The 18,986-nt window shown below is 28.7% G+C and overlaps 1 protein-coding gene across 3 annotated transcripts in view; it reads right to left on the reverse strand.

Annotated features, from left to right (window-relative positions):
- Window positions 1-18,986, reverse strand: part of LOC127283595 (nicotinamide/nicotinic acid mononucleotide adenylyltransferase 1) — an 84,956-nt gene that overhangs the window by 52,450 nt on the left and 13,520 nt on the right. The window contains exon 5 of one of the 3 annotated variants that reach the window (XM_051308573.1): window positions 14,966-15,044. The exons of the other annotated variants lie outside the window; for them this stretch is intronic. Coding sequence (XP_051164530.1) covers window positions 14,981-15,044 — 64 coding nt within the window. The 3' untranslated portion in view covers window positions 14,966-14,980. Of the gene's footprint in view, window positions 1-14,965; window positions 15,045-18,986 lie in introns of those variants that run through there. 3 annotated transcript variants of the gene reach the window in all.

Consider the following 18,986-nt stretch of genomic DNA (forward strand, 5'->3'; position numbering starts at 1 on the left):
TGCGTTTTTGGTCATAAAAATGGTCTTCCTCTACTCGGATCTGGGTGTCAATTTTTTTCTACACTTTTCGGTGTATTTTGTGCAAGAATATGCAATAAAATCGTCTGCCTAAGAAAAATTGAATTTTTTTGGAAAGTTTTTTATGCTTTTGGATGCGTTTTTGGTCATAAAAATGGTCTTCCTCTACTCGGATCTGGGTGTCAATTTTTTTCTACACTTTTCGGTGTATTTTGTGCAAGAATATGCAATAAAATCGTCTGCCTAAGAAAAATTGAATTTTTTTGGAAAGTTTTTTATGCTTTTGGATGCGTTTTTGGTCATAAAAAGGGTCTTCCTCTACTCGGATCTGGGTGTCAATTTTTTTCTACACTTTTCGGTGTATTTTGTGCAAGAATATGCAATAAAATCGTCTGCCTAAGAAAAATTGAATTTTTTTGGTAAGTTTTTTATGCTTTTGGATGCGTTTTTGGTCATAAAAAGGGTCTTCCTCTACTCGGATCTGGGTGTCAATTTTTTTCTACACTTTTCGGTGTATTTTGTGCAAGAATATGCAATAAAATCGTCTGCCTAAGAAAAATTGAATTTTTTTGGTAAGTTTTTTATGCTTTTGGATGCGTTTTTGGTCATAAAAAGGGTCTTCCTCTACTCGGATCTGGGTGTCAATTTTTTTCTACACTTTTCGGTGTATTTTGTGCAAGAATATGCAATAAAATCGTCTGCCTAAGAAAAATTGAATTTTTTTGGAAAGTTTTTTATGCTTTTGGATGCGTTTTTGGTCATAAAAAGGGTCTTCCTCTACTCGGATCTGGGTGTCAATTTTTTTCTACACTTTTCGGTGTATTTTGTGCAAGAATATGCAATAAAATCGTCTGCCTAAGAAAAATTGAATTTTTTTGGAAAGTTTTTTATGCTTTTGGATGCGTTTTTGGTCATAAAAAGGGTCTTCCTCTACTCGGATCTGGGTGTCAATTTTTTTCTACACTTTTCGGTGTATTTTGTGCAAGAATATGCAATAAAATCGTCTGCCTAAGAAAAATTGAATTTTTTTGGAAAGTTTTTTATGCTTTTGGATGCGTTTTTGGTCATAAAAAGGTCTTCCTCTACTCGGATCTGGGTGTCAATTTTTTTCTACACTTTTCGGTGTATTTTGTGCAAGAATATGCAATAAAATCGTCTGCCTAAGAAAAATTGAATTTTTTTGGTAAGTTTTTTATGCTTTTGGATGCGTTTTTGGTCATAAAAAGGGTCTTCCTCTACTCGGATCTGGGTGTCAATTTTTTTCTACACTTTTCGGTGTATTTTGTGCAAGAATATGCAATAAAATCGTCTGCCTAAGAAAAATTAAATTTTTTTGGAAAGTTTTTTATGCTTTTGGATGCGTTTTTGGTCATAAAGAAGGTCTTCCTCTACTCGGATCTGGGTGTCAATTTTTTTCTACACTTTTCGGTGTATTTTGTGCAAGAATATGCAATAAAATCGTCTGCCTAAGAAAAATTGAATTTTTTTGGAAAGTTTTTTATGCTTTTGGATGCGTTTTTGGTCATAAAAAGGTCTTCCTCTACTCGGATCTGGGTGTCAATTTTTTTCTACACTTTTCGGTGTATTTTGTGCAAGAATATGCAATAAAATCGTCTGCCTAAGAAAAATTGAATTTTTTTGGTAAGTTTTTTATGCTTTTGGATGCGTTTTTGGTCATAAAAAGGGTCTTCCTCTACTCGGATCTGGGTGTCAATTTTTTTCTACACTTTTCGGTGTATTTTGTGCAAGAATATGCAATAAAATCGTCTGCCTAAGAAAAATTGAATTTTTTTGGAAAGTTTTTTATGCTTTTGGATGCGTTTTTGGTCATAAAAAGGGTCTTCCTCTACTCGGATCTGGGTGTCAATTTTTTTCTACACTTTTCGGTGTATTTTGTGCAAGAATATGCAATAAAATCGTCTGCCTAAGAAAAATTGAATTTTTTTGGAAAGTTTTTTATGCTTTTGGATGCGTTTTTGGTCATAAAAAGGGTCTTCCTCTACTCGGATCTGGGTGTCAATTTTTTTCTACACTTTTCGGTGTATTTTGTGCAAGAATATGCAATAAAATCGTCTGCCTAAGAAAAATTGAATTTTTTTGGTAAGTTTTTTATGCTTTTGGATGCGTTTTTGGTCATAAAAAGGGTCTTCCTCTACTCGGATCTGGGTGTCAATTTTTTTCTACACTTTTCGGTGTATTTTGTGCAAGAATATGCAATAAAATCGTCTGCCTAAGAAAAATTGAATTTTTTTGGAAAGTTTTTTATGCTTTTGGATGCGTTTTTGGTCATAAACAAGGTCTTCCTCTACTCGGATCTGGGTGTCAATTTTTTTCTACACTTTTCGGTGTATTCTGTGCAAGAATATGCAATAAAATCGTCTGCCTAAGAAAAATTGAATTTTTTTGGTAAGTTTTTTATGCTTTTGGATGCGTTTTTGGTCATAAAAAGGGTCTTCCTCTACTCGGATCTGGGTGTCAATTTTTTTCTACACTTTTCGGTGTATTTTGTGCAAGAATATGCAATAAAATCGTCTGCCTAAGAAAAATTGAATTTTTTTGGTAAGTTTTTTATGCTTTTGGATGCGTTTTTGGTCATAAAAAGGGTCTTCCTCTACTCGGATCTGGGTGTCAATTTTTTTCTACACTTTTCGGTGTATTCTGTGCAAGAATATGCAATAAAATCGTCTGCCTAAGAAAAATTGAATTTTTTTGGAAAGTTTTTTATGCTTTTGGATGCGTTTTTGGTCATAAAAAGGTCTTCCTCTACTCGGATCTGGGTGTCAATTTTTTTCTACACTTTTCGGTGTATTTTGTGCAAGAATATGCAATAAAATCGTCTGCCTAAGAAAAATTGAATTTTTTTGGTAAGTTTTTTATGCTTTTGGATGCGTTTTTGGTCATAAAAAGGGTCTTCCTCTACTCGGATCTGGGTGTCAATTTTTTTCTACACTTTTCGGTGTATTCTGTGCAAGAATATGCAATAAAATCGTCTGCCTAAGAAAAATTGAATTTTTTTGGAAAGTTTTTTATGCTTTTGGATGCGTTTTTGGTCATAAAAAGGTCTTCCTCTACTCGGATCTGGGTGTCAATTTTTTTCTACACTTTTCGGTGTATTTTGTGCAAGAATATGCAATAAAATCGTCTGCCTAAGAAAAATTGAATTTTTTTGGAAAGTTTTTTATGCTTTTGGATGCGTTTTTGGTCATAAAAAAGGTCTTCCTCTACTCGGATCTGGGTGTCAATTTTTTTCTACACTTTTCGGTGTATTTTGTGCAAGAATATGCAATAAAATCGTCTGCCTAAGAAAAATTGAATTTTTTTGGTAAGTTTTTTATGCTTTTGGATGCGTTTTTGGTCATAAAAAGGGTCTTCCTCTACTCGGATCTGGGTGTCAATTTTTTTCTACACTTTTCGGTGTATTCTGTGCAAGAATATGCAATAAAATCGTCTGCCTAAGAAAAATTGAATTTTTTTGGAAAGTTTTTTATGCTTTTGGATGCGTTTTTGGTCATAAAAAGGTCTTCCTCTACTCGGATCTGGGTGTCAATTTTTTTCTACACTTTTCGGTGTATTTTGTGCAAGAATATGCAATAAAATCGTCTGCCTAAGAAAAATTGAATTTTTTTGGAAAGTTTTTTATGCTTTTGGATGCGTTTTTGGTCATAAAAAGGGTCTTCCTCTACTCGGATCTGGGTGTCAATTTTTTTCTACACTTTTCGGTGTATTTTGTGCAAGAATATGCAATAAAATCGTCTGCCTAAGAAAAATTGAATTTTTTTGGAAAGTTTTTTATGCTTTTGGATGCGTTTTTGGTCATAAAAAGGGTCTTCCTCTACTCGGATCTGGGTGTCAATTTTTTTCTACACTTTTCGGTGTATTTTGTGCAAGAATATGCAATAAAATCGTCTGCCTAAGAAAAATTGAATTTTTTTGGAAAGTTTTTTATGCTTTTGGATGCGTTTTTGGTCATAAAAAGGGTCTTCCTCTACTCGGATCTGGGTGTCAATTTTTTTCTACACTTTTCGGTGTATTTTGTGCAAGAATATGCAATAAAATCGTCTGCCTAAGAAAAATTGAATTTTTTTGGAAAGTTTTTTATGCTTTTGGATGCGTTTTTGGCCATAAAGAAGGTCTTCCTCTACTCGGATCTGGGTGTCAATTTTTTTCTACACTTTTCGGTGTATTTTGTGCAAGAATATGCAATAAAATCGTCTGCCTAAGAAAAATTGAATTTTTTTGGAAAGTTTTTTATGCTTTTGGATGCGTTTTTGGCCATAAAAAGGTCTTCCTCTACTCGGATCTGGGTGTCAATTTTTTTCTACACTTTTCGGTGTATTTTGTGCAAGAATATGCAATAAAATCGTCTGCCTAAGAAAAATTGAATTTTTTTGGAAAGTTTTTTATGCTTTTGGATGCGTTTTTGGTCATAAAAAGGGTCTTCCTCTACTCGGATCTGGGTGTCAATTTTTTTCTACACTTTTCGGTGTATTCTGTGCAAGAATATGCAATAAAATCGTCTGCCTAAGAAAAATTGAATTTTTTTGGAAAGTTTTTTATGCTTTTGGATGCGTTTTTGGTCATAAAAAGGTCTTCCTCTACTCGGATCTGGGTGTCAATTTTTTTCTACACTTTTCGGTGTATTTTGTGCAAGAATATGCAATAAAATCGTCTGCCTAAGAAAAATTGAATTTTTTTGGAAAGTTTTTTATGCTTTTGGATGCGTTTTTGGTCATAAAGAAGGTCTTCCTCTACTCGGATCTGGGTGTCAATTTTTTTCTACACTTTTCGGTGTATTTTGTGCAAGAATATGCAATAAAATCGTCTGCCTAAGAAAAATTGAATTTTTTTGGAAAGTTTTTTATGCTTTTGGATGCGTTTTTGGCCATAAAAAAGGTCTTCCTCTACTCGGATCTGGGTGTCAATTTTTTTCTACACTTTTCGGTGTATTTTGTGCAAGAATATGCAATAAAATCGTCTGCCTAAGAAAAATTGAATTTTTTTGGAAAGTTTTTTATGCTTTTGGATGCGTTTTTGGTCATAAAAAGGGTCTTCCTCTACTCGGATCTGGGTGTCAATTTTTTTCTACACTTTTCGGTGTATTCTGTGCAAGAATATGCAATAAAATCGTCTGCCTAAGAAAAATTGAATTTTTTTGGTAAGTTTTTTATGCTTTTGGATGCGTTTTTGGTCATAAAAATGGTCTTCCTCTACTCGGATCTGGGTGTCAATTTTTTTCTACACTTTTCGGTGTATTTTGTGCAAGAATATGCAATAAAATCGTCTGCCTAAGAAAAATTGAATTTTTTTGGTAAGTTTTTTATGCTTTTGGATGCGTTTTTGGTCATAAAAAGGTCTTCCTCTACTCGGATCTGGGTGTCAATTTTTTTCTACACTTTTCGGTGTATTTTGTGCAAGAATATGCAATAAAATCGTCTGCCTAAGAAAAATTGAATTTTTTTGGAAAGTTTTTTATGCTTTTGGATGCGTTTTTGGTCATAAAAAGGGTCTTCCTCTACTCGGATCTGGGTGTCAATTTTTTTCTACACTTTTCGGTGTATTTTGTGCAAGAATATGCAATAAAATCGTCTGCCTAAGAAAAATTGAATTTTTTTGGAAAGTTTTTTATGCTTTTGGATGCGTTTTTGGTCATAAAGAAGGTCTTCCTCTACTCGGATCTGGGTGTCAATTTTTTTCTACACTTTTCGGTGTATTTTGTGCAAGAATATGCAATAAAATCGTCTGCCTAAGAAAAATTGAATTTTTTTGGTAAGTTTTTTATGCTTTTGGATGCGTTTTTGGCCATAAAGAAGGTCTTCCTCTACTCGGATCTGGGTGTCAATTTTTTTCTACACTTTTCGGTGTATTTTGTGCAAGAATATGCAATAAAATCGTCTGCCTAAGAAAAATTGAATTTTTTTGGAAAGTTTTTTATGCTTTTGGATGCGTTTTTGGTCATAAAAAGGGTCTTCCTCTACTCGGATCTGGGTGTCAATTTTTTTCTACACTTTTCGGTGTATTTTGTGCAAGAATATGCAATAAAATCGTCTGCCTAAGAAAAATTGAATTTTTTTGGTAAGTTTTTTATGCTTTTGGATGCGTTTTTGGTCATAAAAAGGGTCTTCCTCTACTCGGATCTGGGTGTCAATTTTTTTCTACACTTTTCGGTGTATTCTGTGCAAGAATATGCAATAAAATCGTCTGCCTAAGAAAAATTGAATTTTTTTGGTAAGTTTTTTATGCTTTTGGATGCGTTTTTGGTCATAAAAATGGTCTTCCTCTACTCGGATCTGGGTGTCAATTTTTTTCTACACTTTTCGGTGTATTTTGTGCAAGAATATGCAATAAAATCGTCTGCCTAAGAAAAATTGAATTTTTTTGGTAAGTTTTTTATGCTTTTGGATGCGTTTTTGGTCATAAAAAGGGTCTTCCTCTACTCGGATCTGGGTGTCAATTTTTTTCTACACTTTTCGGTGTATTTTGTGCAAGAATATGCAATAAAATCGTCTGCCTAAGAAAAATTGAATTTTTTTGGAAAGTTTTTTATGCTTTTGGATGCGTTTTTGGTCATAAAAAGGGTCTTCCTCTACTCGGATCTGGGTGTCAATTTTTTTCTACACTTTTCGGTGTATTTTGTGCAAGAATATGCAATAAAATCGTCTGCCTAAGAAAAATTGAATTTTTTTGGAAAGTTTTTTATGCTTTTGGATGCGTTTTTGGTCATAAAAAGGGTCTTCCTCTACTCGGATCTGGGTGTCAATTTTTTTCTACACTTTTCGGTGTATTCTGTGCAAGAATATGCAATAAAATCGTCTGCCTAAGAAAAATTGAATTTTTTTGGTAAGTTTTTTATGCTTTTGGATGCGTTTTTGGTCATAAAAAGGTCTTCCTCTACTCGGATCTGGGTGTCAATTTTTTTCTACACTTTTCGGTGTATTTTGTGCAAGAATATGCAATAAAATCGTCTGCCTAAGAAAAATTGAATTTTTTTGGAAAGTTTTTTATGCTTTTGGATGCGTTTTTGGTCATAAAAAGGGTCTTCCTCTACTCGGATCTGGGTGTCAATTTTTTTCTACACTTTTCGGTGTATTTTGTGCAAGAATATGCAATAAAATCGTCTGCCTAAGAAAAATTGAATTTTTTTGGTAAGTTTTTTATGCTTTTGGATGCGTTTTTGGTCATAAAAATGGTCTTCCTCTACTCGGATCTGGGTGTCAATTTTTTTCTACACTTTTCGGTGTATTTTGTGCAAGAATATGCAATAAAATCGTCTGCCTAAGAAAAATTGAATTTTTTTGGAAAGTTTTTTATGCTTTTGGATGCGTTTTTGGTCATAAAAAGGGTCTTCCTCTACTCGGATCTGGGTGTCAATTTTTTTCTACACTTTTCGGTGTATTATGTGCAAAAATATGCAATAAAATCGTCTGCCTAAGAAAAATTGAATTTTTTTGGAAAGTTTTTTATGCTTTTGGATGCGTTTTTGGTCATAAAAAGGGTCTTCCTCTACTCGGATCTGGGTGTCAATTTTTTTCTACACTTTTCGGTGTATTTTGTGCAAGAATATGCAATAAAATCGTCTGCCTAAGAAAAATTGAATTTTTTTGGAAAGTTTTTTATGCTTTTGGATGCGTTTTTGGTCATAAAAATGGTCTTCCTCTACTCGGATCTGGGTGTCAATTTTTTTCTACACTTTTCGGTGTATTCTTTGCAAGAATATGGAATAAAATCGTCTGCCTAAGAAAAATTGAATTTTTTTGGTAAGTTTTTTATGCTTTTGGATGCGTTTTTGGTCATAAAAAGGGTCTTCCTCTACTCGGATCTGGGTGTCAATTTTTTTCTACACTTTTCGGTGTATTCTGTGCAAGAATATGCAATAAAATCGTCTGCCTAAGAAAAATTGAATTTCTTTGGTAAGTTTTTTATGCTTTTGGATGCGTTTTTGGTCATAAAAATGGTCTTCCTCTACTCGGATCTGGGTGTCAATTTTTTTCTACACCTTTCGGTGTATTTTGTGCAAGAATATGCAATAAAATCGTCTGCCTAAGAAAAATTGAATTTTTTTGGAAAGTTTTTTATGCTTTTGGATGCGTTTTTGGTCATAAAAAGGGTCTTCCTCTACTGGGATCTGGGTGTCAATTTTTTTCTACACCTTTCGGTGTATTTTGTGCAAGAATATGCAATAAAATCGTCTGCCTAAGAAAAATTGAATTTTTTTGGAAAGTTTTTTATGCTTTTGGATGCGTTTTTGGTCATAAAAAGGGTCTTCCTCTACTCGGATCTGGGTGTCAATATTTTTCTACACCTTTCGGTGTATTCTACGCAAGAATATGCAATAAAATCGTCTGCCTAAGAAAAATTGAATTTTTTTGGAAAGTTTTTTATGCTTTTGGATGCGTTTTTGGTCATAAAAATGGTGTTCCTCTACTCGGATCTGGGTGACAATTTTTTTCTACACTTTTCGGTGTATTCTATGCAAGAATATGGAATAAAATCGTCTGCCTAAGAAAAATTGAATTTTTTTGGTAATTTTTTTATGCTTTTGGATGCGTTTTTGGTCATAAAAATGGTGTTCCTCTACTCGGATCTGGGTGTCAATTTTTTCTACACTTTTCGGTGTATTCTTTGCAAGAATATGGAATAAAATCGTCTACCTAAGAAAAATTGAATTTTTTTGGTAATTTTTTTATGTTTTTGATGCGTTTTTGGTCATAAAAAGGGTCTTCCTCTACTCGGATCTGGGTGTCAATTTTTTTCTACACCTTTTGGTGTATTTTGTGCAAGAATATGCAATAAAATCGTCTGCCTAAGAAAAATTGAATTTTTTTGGTAAGTTTTTTATTTTTTGGATGCATTTTTGGTCATAAAAAGGGTCTTCCTCTACTCGGATCTGGGTGACAATTTTTTTCTACACCTTTCGGAGTATTTTGTGCAAGAATATGCAATAAAATCGTCTGCCTAAGAAAAATTGAATTTTTTTGGTAAGTTTTTTATTTTTTTGATGCATTTTTGGTCATAAAAAGGGTCTTCCTCTACTCGGATCTGGGTGTCAATTTTTTTCTACACTTTTCGGTGTATTCTACGCAAGAATATGCAATAAAATCGTCTGCCTAAGAAAAATTGAATTTTTTTGGAATGTTTTTTATGCTTTTGATGCGTTTTTGGTCATAAAAATGGTGTTCCTCTACTCGGATCTGGGTGTCAATTTTTTTCTACACCTTTTGGTGTATTTTGTGCAAGAATATGCAATAAAATCGTCTGCCTAAGAAAAATTGAATTTTTTTGGTAAGTTTTTTATTTTTTTGATGCGTTTTTGGTCATAAAAAGGGTCTTCCTCTACTCGGATCTGGGTGTCAATTTTTTTCTACACTTTTCGGTGTATTCTATGCAAGAATATGGAATAAAATCGTCTGCCTAAGAAAAATTAAATTTTTTTGGTAATTTTTTTATGTTTTTGATGCGTTTTTGGTCATAAAAAGGGTCTTCCTCTACTCGGATCTGGGTGACAATTTTTTTCTACACCTTTCGGAGTATTTTGTGCAAGAATATGCAATAAAATCGTCTGCCTAAGAAAAATTGAATTTTTTTGGAAAGTTTTTTATGCTTTTGGATGAGTTTTTGGTCATAAAAAGGGTCTTCCTCTACTCGGATCTGGGTGACAATTTTTTTCTACACCTTTCGGAGTATTTTGTGCAAGAATATGCAATAAAATCGTCTGCCTAAGAAAAATTAAATTTTTTTGGTAATTTTTTTATGTTTTTGATGCGTTTTTGGTCATAAAAATGGTGTTCCTCTACTCGGATCTGGGTGTCAATTTTTTTCTACACCTTTTGATGTATTTTGTGCAAGAATATGCAATAAAATCGTCTGCCTAAGAAAAATTGAATTTTTTTGGTAAGTTTTTTATTTTTTTGATGCATTTTTGGTCATAAAAAGAGTCTTCCTCTACTCGGATCTGGGTGACAATTTTTTTCTACACTTTTCGGTGTATTCTATGCAAGAATATGGAATAAAATCGTCTACCTAAGAAAAATTGAATTTTTTTGGTAATTTTTTTATGTTTTTGATGCGTTTTTGGTCATAAAAAGGGTCTTCCTCTACTCGGATCTGGGTGTCAATTTTTTTCTACACCTTTTGGTGTATTTTGTGCAAGAATATGCAATAAAATCGTCTGCCTAAGAAAAATTGAATTTTTTTGGTAAGTTTTTTATTTTTTTGATGCATTTTTGGTCATAAAAAGAGTCTTCCTCTACTCGGATCTGGGTGACAATTTTTTTCTACACCTTTCGGAGTATTTTGTGCAAGAATATGCAATAAAATCGTCTGCCTAAGAAAAATTGAATTTTTTTGGAAAGTTTTTTATGCTTTTGGATGAGTTTTTGGTCATAAAAAGGGTCTTCCTCTACTCGGATCTGGGTGACAATTTTTTTCTACACCTTTCGGAGTATTTTGTGCAAGAATATGCAATAAAATCGTCTGCCTAAGAAAAATTAAATTTTTTTGGTAATTTTTTTATGTTTTTGATGCGTTTTTGGTCATAAAAATGGTGTTCCTCTACTCGGATCTGGGTGTCAATTTTTTTCTACACCTTTTGATGTATTTTGTGCAAGAATATGCAATAAAATCGTCTGCCTAAGAAAAATTGAATTTTTTTGGTAAGTTTTTTATTTTTTTGATGCATTTTTGGTCATAAAAAGAGTCTTCCTCTACTCGGATCTGGGTGACAATTTTTTTCTACACTTTTCGGTGTATTCTATGCAAGAATATGGAATAAAATCGACTGCCTAAGAAAAATTAAATTTTTTTGGTAATTTTTTTATGCTTTTGGATGCGTTTTTGGTCATAAAAATGGTGTTCCTCTACTCGGATCTGGGTGTCAATTTTTTCTACACTTTTCGGTGTATTCTTTGCAAGAATATGGAATAAAATCGTCTACCTAAGAAAAATTGAATTTTTTTGGTAATTTTTTTATGTTTTTGATGCGTTTTTGGTCATAAAAAGGGTCTTCCTCTACTCGGATCTGGGTGACAATTTTTTTCTACACCTTTCGGAGTATTTTGTGCAAGAATATGCAATAAAATCGTCTGCCTAAGAAAAATTAAATTTTTTTGGTAATTTTTTTATGTTTTTGATGCGTTTTTGGTCATAAAAATGGTGTTCCTCTACTCGGATCAGGGTGTCAATTTTTTTCTACACCTTTTGATGTATTTTGTGCAAGAATATGCAATAAAATCGTCTGCCTAAGAAAAATTGAATTTTTTTGGTAAGTTTTTTATTTTTTTGATGCATTTTTGGTCATAAAAAGAGTCTTCCTCTACTCGGATCTGGGTGACAATTTTTTTCTACACTTTTCGGTGTATTCTATGCAAGAATATGGAATAAAATCGTCTGCCTAAGAAAAATTAAATTTTTTTGGTAATTTTTTTATGCTTTTGGATGCGTTTTTGGTCATAAAAATGGTGTTCCTCTACTCGGATCTGGGTGTCAATTTTTTCTACACTTTTCGGTGTATTCTTTGCAAGAATATGGAATAAAATCGTCTACCTAAGAAAAATTGAATTTTTTTGGTAATTTTTTTATGTTTTTGATGCGTTTTTGGTCATAAAAAGGGTCTTCCTCTACTCGGATCTGGGTGTCAATTTTTTTCTACACCTTTTGGTGTATTTTGTGCAAGAATATGCAATAAAATCGTCTGCCTAAGAAAAATTGAATTTTTTTGGTAAGTTTTTTATTTTTTTGATGCATTTTTGGTCATAAAAAGGGTCTTCCTCTACTCGGATCTGGGTGTCAATTTTTTTCTACACTTTTCGGTGTATTCTACGCAAGAATATGCAATAAAATCGTCTGCCTAAGAAAAATTGAATTTTTTTGGAATGTTTTTTATGCTTTTGATGCGTTTTTGGTCATAAAAATGGTGTTCCTCTACTCGGATCTGGGTGTCAATTTTTTTCTACACCTTTTGGTGTATTTTGTGCAAGAATATGCAATAAAATCGTCTGCCTAAGAAAAATTGAATTTTTTTGGTAAGTTTTTTATTTTTTTGATGCATTTTTGGTCATAAAAAGGGTCTTCCTCTACTCGGATCTGGGTGACAATTTTTTTCTACACCTTTCGGAGTATTTTGTGCAAGAATATGCAATAAAATCGTCTGCCTAAGAAAAATTGAATTTTTTTGGAAAGTTTTTTATGCTTTTGGATGAGTTTTTGGTCATAAAAAGGGTCTTCCTTTACTCGGATCTGGGTGTCAATATTTTTCTACACCTTTCGGTGTATTTTGTGCAAGAATATGCAATAAAATCGTCTGCCTAAGAAAAATTGAATTTTTTTGGTAATTTTTTTATGTTTTTGATGCGTTTTTGGTCATAAAAATGATGTTCCTCTACTCGGATCTGGGTGTCAATTTTTTTCTACACCTTTCGGTGTATTTTGTGCAAGAATATGCAATAAAATCGTCTGCCTAAGAAAAATTGAATTTTTTTGGAAAGTTTTTTATGCTTTTGGATGAGTTTTTGGTCATAAAAAGGGTCTTCCTCTACTCGGATCTGGGTGTCAATATTTTTCTACACCTTTCGGTGTATTTTGTGCAAGAATATGCAATAAAATCGTCTGCCTAAGAAAAATTGAATTTTTTTGGAAAGTTTTTTATGCTTTTGGATGCGTTTTTAGTCATAAAAAGGGTCTTCCTCTACTCGGATCTGGGTGTCAATTTTTTTCTACACCTTTCGGTGTATTTTGTGCAAGAATATGCAATAAAATCATCTGCCTAAGAAAAATTGAATTTTTTTGGAAAGTTTTTTATGCTTTTGGATGCGTTTTTGGTCATAAAAAGGGTCTTCCTCTACTCGGATCTGGGTGTCAATTTTTTTCTACACCTTTCGGTGTATTCTGTGCAAGTATATGCAATAAAATCGTCTGCTTCCTCGTGGAGGAAGCTTTGTAGTCCTTTCGTTTATAAAACTTTTCAAAGTGGCGGAAACAAATTTTTTTCTTTATAGAAACATGTTATATGAGATCCTGATCAATTGTCCGGATGTATGTATGTGTGTGTGTATGTGTGTTTGTGTGGATTCCTTTTTTGTTTAGATGATAACTTTAACAGATTTTAATGGATTTATATAAAATTTAGTAGGCTCATTTATCATATTAATATCTCAAATGTGACCAAAGGATTTTGAAAAATACTCCAAAAAAAAATTTTATTATGCCAAAGTTGTATAATTGTGTTTCCAAATTTCGGAATATGTTTCTTTAAAATTCCAAATTCGAAAATTTGTTTACCAACGAAATTTTTTTTAAAGTTGTATATTGATTTAAAAATTGTATACAAATACAAAAAATTTATGATGAGAAAAAAGATGCTTTAGGAAATTTCGTACAAGATAGTAATTTGAAAAAAATTAATTTTTAAGGTACCAGGGGCCAAGGAATACCTATTAAATATTAATTATAAAAATACAGGCCTCGAATCAACTTAAAGACACAAAAAGTCGTTTAAGTCGATTTATATTCCAAAAAAAAGTGGATTTGTTTTTTATTTTAACAAAAATATTTTACAGATTTTTAAATAAAAAATTTTTTTTTAATAATAATCCTTTTCGACGGGTTAAAGTTGATATTTTTAGAAATTATTAAATTTCAAAAGATATTGTTAATTTTTAAACAATTATTAAATTTTACAGAAATAAAAATAATTTATCAAAGAATTTTTGGAAAACATTTTTTAAATTTAATGGAATTTTCAAAGATTTAAAATTGAGATTTTTGAAATTAATTGAAACTTTAAGTGTTTTGTAATTAAAATTTTAGATGATTTCACTAAAAATTTATTAGAAAATGCGGACAATATACAATAATTTGAAAATAATTTTTAATTGAAAAATGGTTTCAGATAGTTGAAATTTCAAAGAATATTATTAAAATAGTTAAAAATAATTGAATTTCCTTAGTGTTATAATTGAAATTATTAAATTTCAAAAAAAAAAAAAATTCCGATGGAAAATTTTAGAAATAATTAAATTTTGGATGCTTTTAAATTTAAATTATTGAAAATTCATTTAATTTTGAATTCAAATTTTTGAGAATAATGAAATTTTATTTGATTTTAAATTTGGAAAATAATTGAATGAAACTGCCTCTGTCTTTTAAAAGGATCTTAGCACAGATTAGGCTGATCAATGTCCACGTCTGCAGAATTATTCTCGATAAAAAGAAAATTTATCGTTTTAATTTAGAATCGAATTGCAAGTATTGTAAAGCCGAGAATGAGTCTTTGTCACACATACTGTGTAACTGCTTAGCGTTCGAGCATATATGGGAATCGAAATTTCCTGCGCTGAGAAATGTTGACCGCGGAGACTTCTGGTTGGATGTGTTATCGTCAAAGAACTTTATTGTAATTAAGACCTTTGTCTTTTTAATTAAGAAAGTTTTGTCGGAATGTCAAGATAGATAATTTGTTTTAAATTTTACTATGTAACATGTTTTTGTATCTTTTTTTTCACGAGCGGAATCCTCTTGTAAACATTATTATAATGCATAAACAAGTATAAATAAATAAATAAATAAATAAAATAAATAAAGAATAAAATTTTAAATTGAAAATTTTGGATAATTATTGGATTTTTAATTGATTTTGAATTAAAATTTTGGGTAATAATTGAATTTTAGTTTATTTTGAATTGAAATTTTTAAAAAATAATTCAATTTTATTGTGATATTTTTTTTTTAATTATAAAGAATTGTTAAATTTCATAAAAATTTTAATTGAAAAATAATTTTGATATAATTGAATTTGTGATGTATTTCATTAAAATTATTAAAAATAATTAATTTAGTGAAGAATCATTTTAGTTCAAAATTTGTTAAATAATTGAATTGAAGAAGATCTGAAGAAGATCTACATTTTATACTAAAAAAATGTATTTTATTTACATTTTTTTTCAAATGTAAAAAAAAATGTCGCATTTTATTAAAATAAGTCGATAAAAGTCGTATTTTTGAAAAAAGTCGGAAAAAGTCGTATAATCCGTGGCCTGTAAACATATAATTTTCATTATTATCATTTAATATGTAATAATATTCTAATAAATTAAATTATTATTGGTAATATTAATAATTAATTTCTTTATAACAAACAATTAAATACTCAATTTGGCGCGCTTACGCGCGTTTAATTTTGCTAGTTTTAAAATAAAATTTGAATTTCTTTTTGGAATTTCTGTCGAAATAAATATTGACCATTAATTTACAGCAAACGTCAAACATCGACGTTAAATATAATTTATTTTCATTCGAAGTACATTTCATATTTTTATGTATATTTTTTCTATTTATATTAATTATTATAATACAAACATGTACAATGCTGTATTCTATATTATAACTTAAAATGAACTTTTTGAACTGTAGTACATTTTTTTCTTACACTCAAAAAAATATTTTACATTGACAACAACGAATTATTTTAATTATATTTTTTAAATACAAAAAAATTAGTAAAAATCGGTATCATTTAAAGATGAAACAATGTAAATATTCTTGCAGTTTTACTTTTAAAAATTGATTTTTTAAATCAATGTAGTAAAAAAACAATTTTAGTCAAAATATTTTAAATTCTATTATATTTTTGCTTTCAGTAGTAAAGATAAATCAAACATTAAAAGTTGTTTTTTTTTTTGGTATCAGTAGTAAAAGAGAAATATTTTTTTTTTATTTTATATTTAAATTAAATAAAATTATATTTGTCACAGAGTTAAATAACTATTTATTTATTTCAAATTCAAATAAAAATTTTATTTTCCATTTAAAATTTATTTCAATGAAACAATATTCGATTCGTTTCAGTTAAAAAGAAACAATATTTTATAATATATGTTAAGTAAAAATATTTTTTTCAGTGTAATAACTTTACGTCACACATTAATATAATATTTTTCGTTATTTTAATTCTATCTAAAAACAATAACGAGGACATTAATTAAAATGTTTACATTCGTTTTTTTTTTTTTTTTTTTTTTTTTTTATTTTAACTTTAATATTTGGCAATTAAGAAAGATTTATCAGTCTACGAACATTTCTGTACTTACAGCTAAACATAAACCAGCCGTGAAATAATGATTGTAAATGCGAAATATTTCATTATTATTATTTGTCGTTTCAAGCAATTCTAAATTTACAACGTCTCTATTATATAGATTATAATAGTTAATTTTTTTTTCCTTATATAATTCTTCTTTTAAAACATTTGATATAAGTGCACTCTAGATCTTGTAGACATTGAAAAAATGAGAAATTTTAGAATTGTACCACTGGTGAAGACTTTCAAATGTTTTTTTTTTTTTTTCATCTGAATTTCAGGGTAAAATTAAAATACCTAGTTTCACATAAATATCTAAATTGAAAGTGTGTTTTTTAATAGGGGGAAGTATACATTATGATTTTTAATTGAAATATTGAAGACAGGTTCGAACGTTAAAACGTTCTGATGTAGCTTAATTTTTAAATACTTTCAAAAAATAAGTATTTTAGTCAATCCGCTTTATTTATACAAAAAATAAATATAGATCCTTTCTTTACCGTCAAGATGTTAACATATTCATTCCAGTAATTAATTTTTGCAATAGTTATTTTAAATATTATCTAAGAGTTTAAAAATAAAAATTTAATAAATAAAATTAGAATTATTCGCAGGTACATGTGAAATTGAAGCAAATAAAATTAATTTGGAGTTTTTAGATGAGTTTTTCTTTCTTTTTTTTTGCATTAAATCAGAATATCAAAAATTTTATTGATATTTTAATGTTTCTAATGTAACTGTTATTATATATTTCATGCATCTAATATTAAAATTATCAGAAACTAAAAATATTTCAAAATCGCCAGATAATTGTGCAATGAGTAAAATATATTTGTTATTGACAAAAAAAAAATGCAAATTTCGTTATTTGTATCAGAAATGTTTTTTTTTATACAAATAGCAATTTGTTTCTTTTTTTTTTTTTTGACAAAAGTGAATATTTTTCTCTTCTCAGTGTACTCTATGCGTAAAAATAGTCATAATGTAGTAGTAAAATTATTAATATTAATTAAAATAATAAAATTCTACTTTTTTTAAGCTCAAAAATAAATTTTTTGCCAAAAACTGTTGAAACTTAATTTACTTTTATGTCAATATAAAGCAAGTGTGCGTCATTACTACACAATAATTAAAAATTATTCTTTCATTTTCAGCTAAAGAAAATAAATTTTCATCATTTCGACGCCTCCCGTTGATAAGATGCCCGTTCATTTGTCAGAATAATAAAATGCCAACTCGAGCTCAGTTCAATATGAAGCTAGTTCAATTGTCAAAATAATAAAAGGCTATCTCAGTTTCAGAATAATATAATCCTATCTCGCATTAAATTCGAATTCAAGTTTTCGTAAATTAAAAAAAAAGTTTAAGTCGATCAGAATATTAATTCATACTTTTTAATGATTAATTAGTGATTAATAATTATTAATAAAATAAGAAATAGAATAAAAAACAAATAATAAAGTAAATGAAAATAAAAAATATTATTAAAAAAGAAAAAAATTAATTTAGCCTTGAATTATTTATTACTAATATTATTTTTTTTATTATAATTTTTTTATTAATTTTTTTATTTTGTTAATCATTAATTAATCATTACAAAATATTAAATAATATTCCGATCGAGTTAAAAATTTTTTATTTTACGAAAACTTGAATATTTTTAACTCGATCGGAATATTATTTAATAGTTTGTAATGATTAATTAATGATTAACAAAATAAAAAAATTAATAAAAAAATTATAATAAAAAAAATAATATTAGTAATAATTAATAAATAATTCAAGGCTAAATTAATTTTTTTCTTTTTTAATAATATTTTTTATTTTCATTTATTTTATTATTTGTTTTTTATTCTATTTCTTATTTTATTAATAATTATTAATCACTAATTAATCATTAAAAAGTATGAATTAATATTCTGATCGACTTAAACTTTTTTTTTAATTTACGAAAACTTGAATTCGAATTTAATGCGAGATAGGATTATATTATTCTGAAACTGAGATAGCCTTTTATTATTTTGACAATTGAACTAGCTTCATATTGAACTGAGCTCGAGTTGGCATTTTATTATTCTGACAAATGAACGGGCATCTTATCAACGGGAGGCGTCGATTTCATGAAAACTTTGCTACCTTCATAGAGATTACAATTTTTGTTTTAAAAACATAAAAACCGTCCAAAAATTTCGATTTAAAATTTTTTTTTGATTTTTCAAAAAATTTTGGTCGGTATCAAAACTATTCAAAAATTTGTATAAAAATTTTAGATTCAAAAAGACATAAATATTGTTATTTTTAAATTCAATGTTTTTTGCTATTGTTATTTTAATTATTTTACTTTGTTATTTTTTTGTTTTCAATTTGTTAGTTATTACATAAGAAATATTTTTTTTAATTTGTTATTTTATACATAACATATTTTTTAAACTTGTTATTTTATATATATAAAAAAATTGTATGTACAAAATAACAAATTAAAAATTATTTTTTTTTTATTATTACTGTGTACTTTTGATACCGATTATTTAAATACTCTTTAATATAGTTATGATAATTTAAAATTTTAAAGTATAAAAAAAAATTTTTTTCCTCCTTACAGGCCGAAAAATTAAAAAAAAAATTGTAGCTCTTTTTATTTCTTTTTCCTCTATAAAGAAGCAAAACAAATAATGTCACAATAATTATGTTTCAATTTTTTTTTTTATTTTATCTACTTTGAATTAAAATCTTTTTAAAATTTTACTTATATCTCATAGATTAAATTTCAATTTAGAATTTCGACATTTTATGCAAAAAAGAAAAATTAGAGAAAATATTTCCTTTTTTTTAAAAGTAAAAACAGAAAAAAAGAAAGAAAGAATAAAAACAGAATTTATTTATAATAAAAATATTTACA

This window comes from Leptopilina boulardi, unplaced genomic scaffold (genome assembly GCF_019393585.1).
Source record: "Leptopilina boulardi isolate dan_hultmark-lab unplaced genomic scaffold, ZJU_Lbou_2.1 LbouV2_310, whole genome shotgun sequence".
NCBI classification, from domain to species: domain Eukaryota; kingdom Metazoa; phylum Arthropoda; class Insecta; order Hymenoptera; family Figitidae; genus Leptopilina; species Leptopilina boulardi.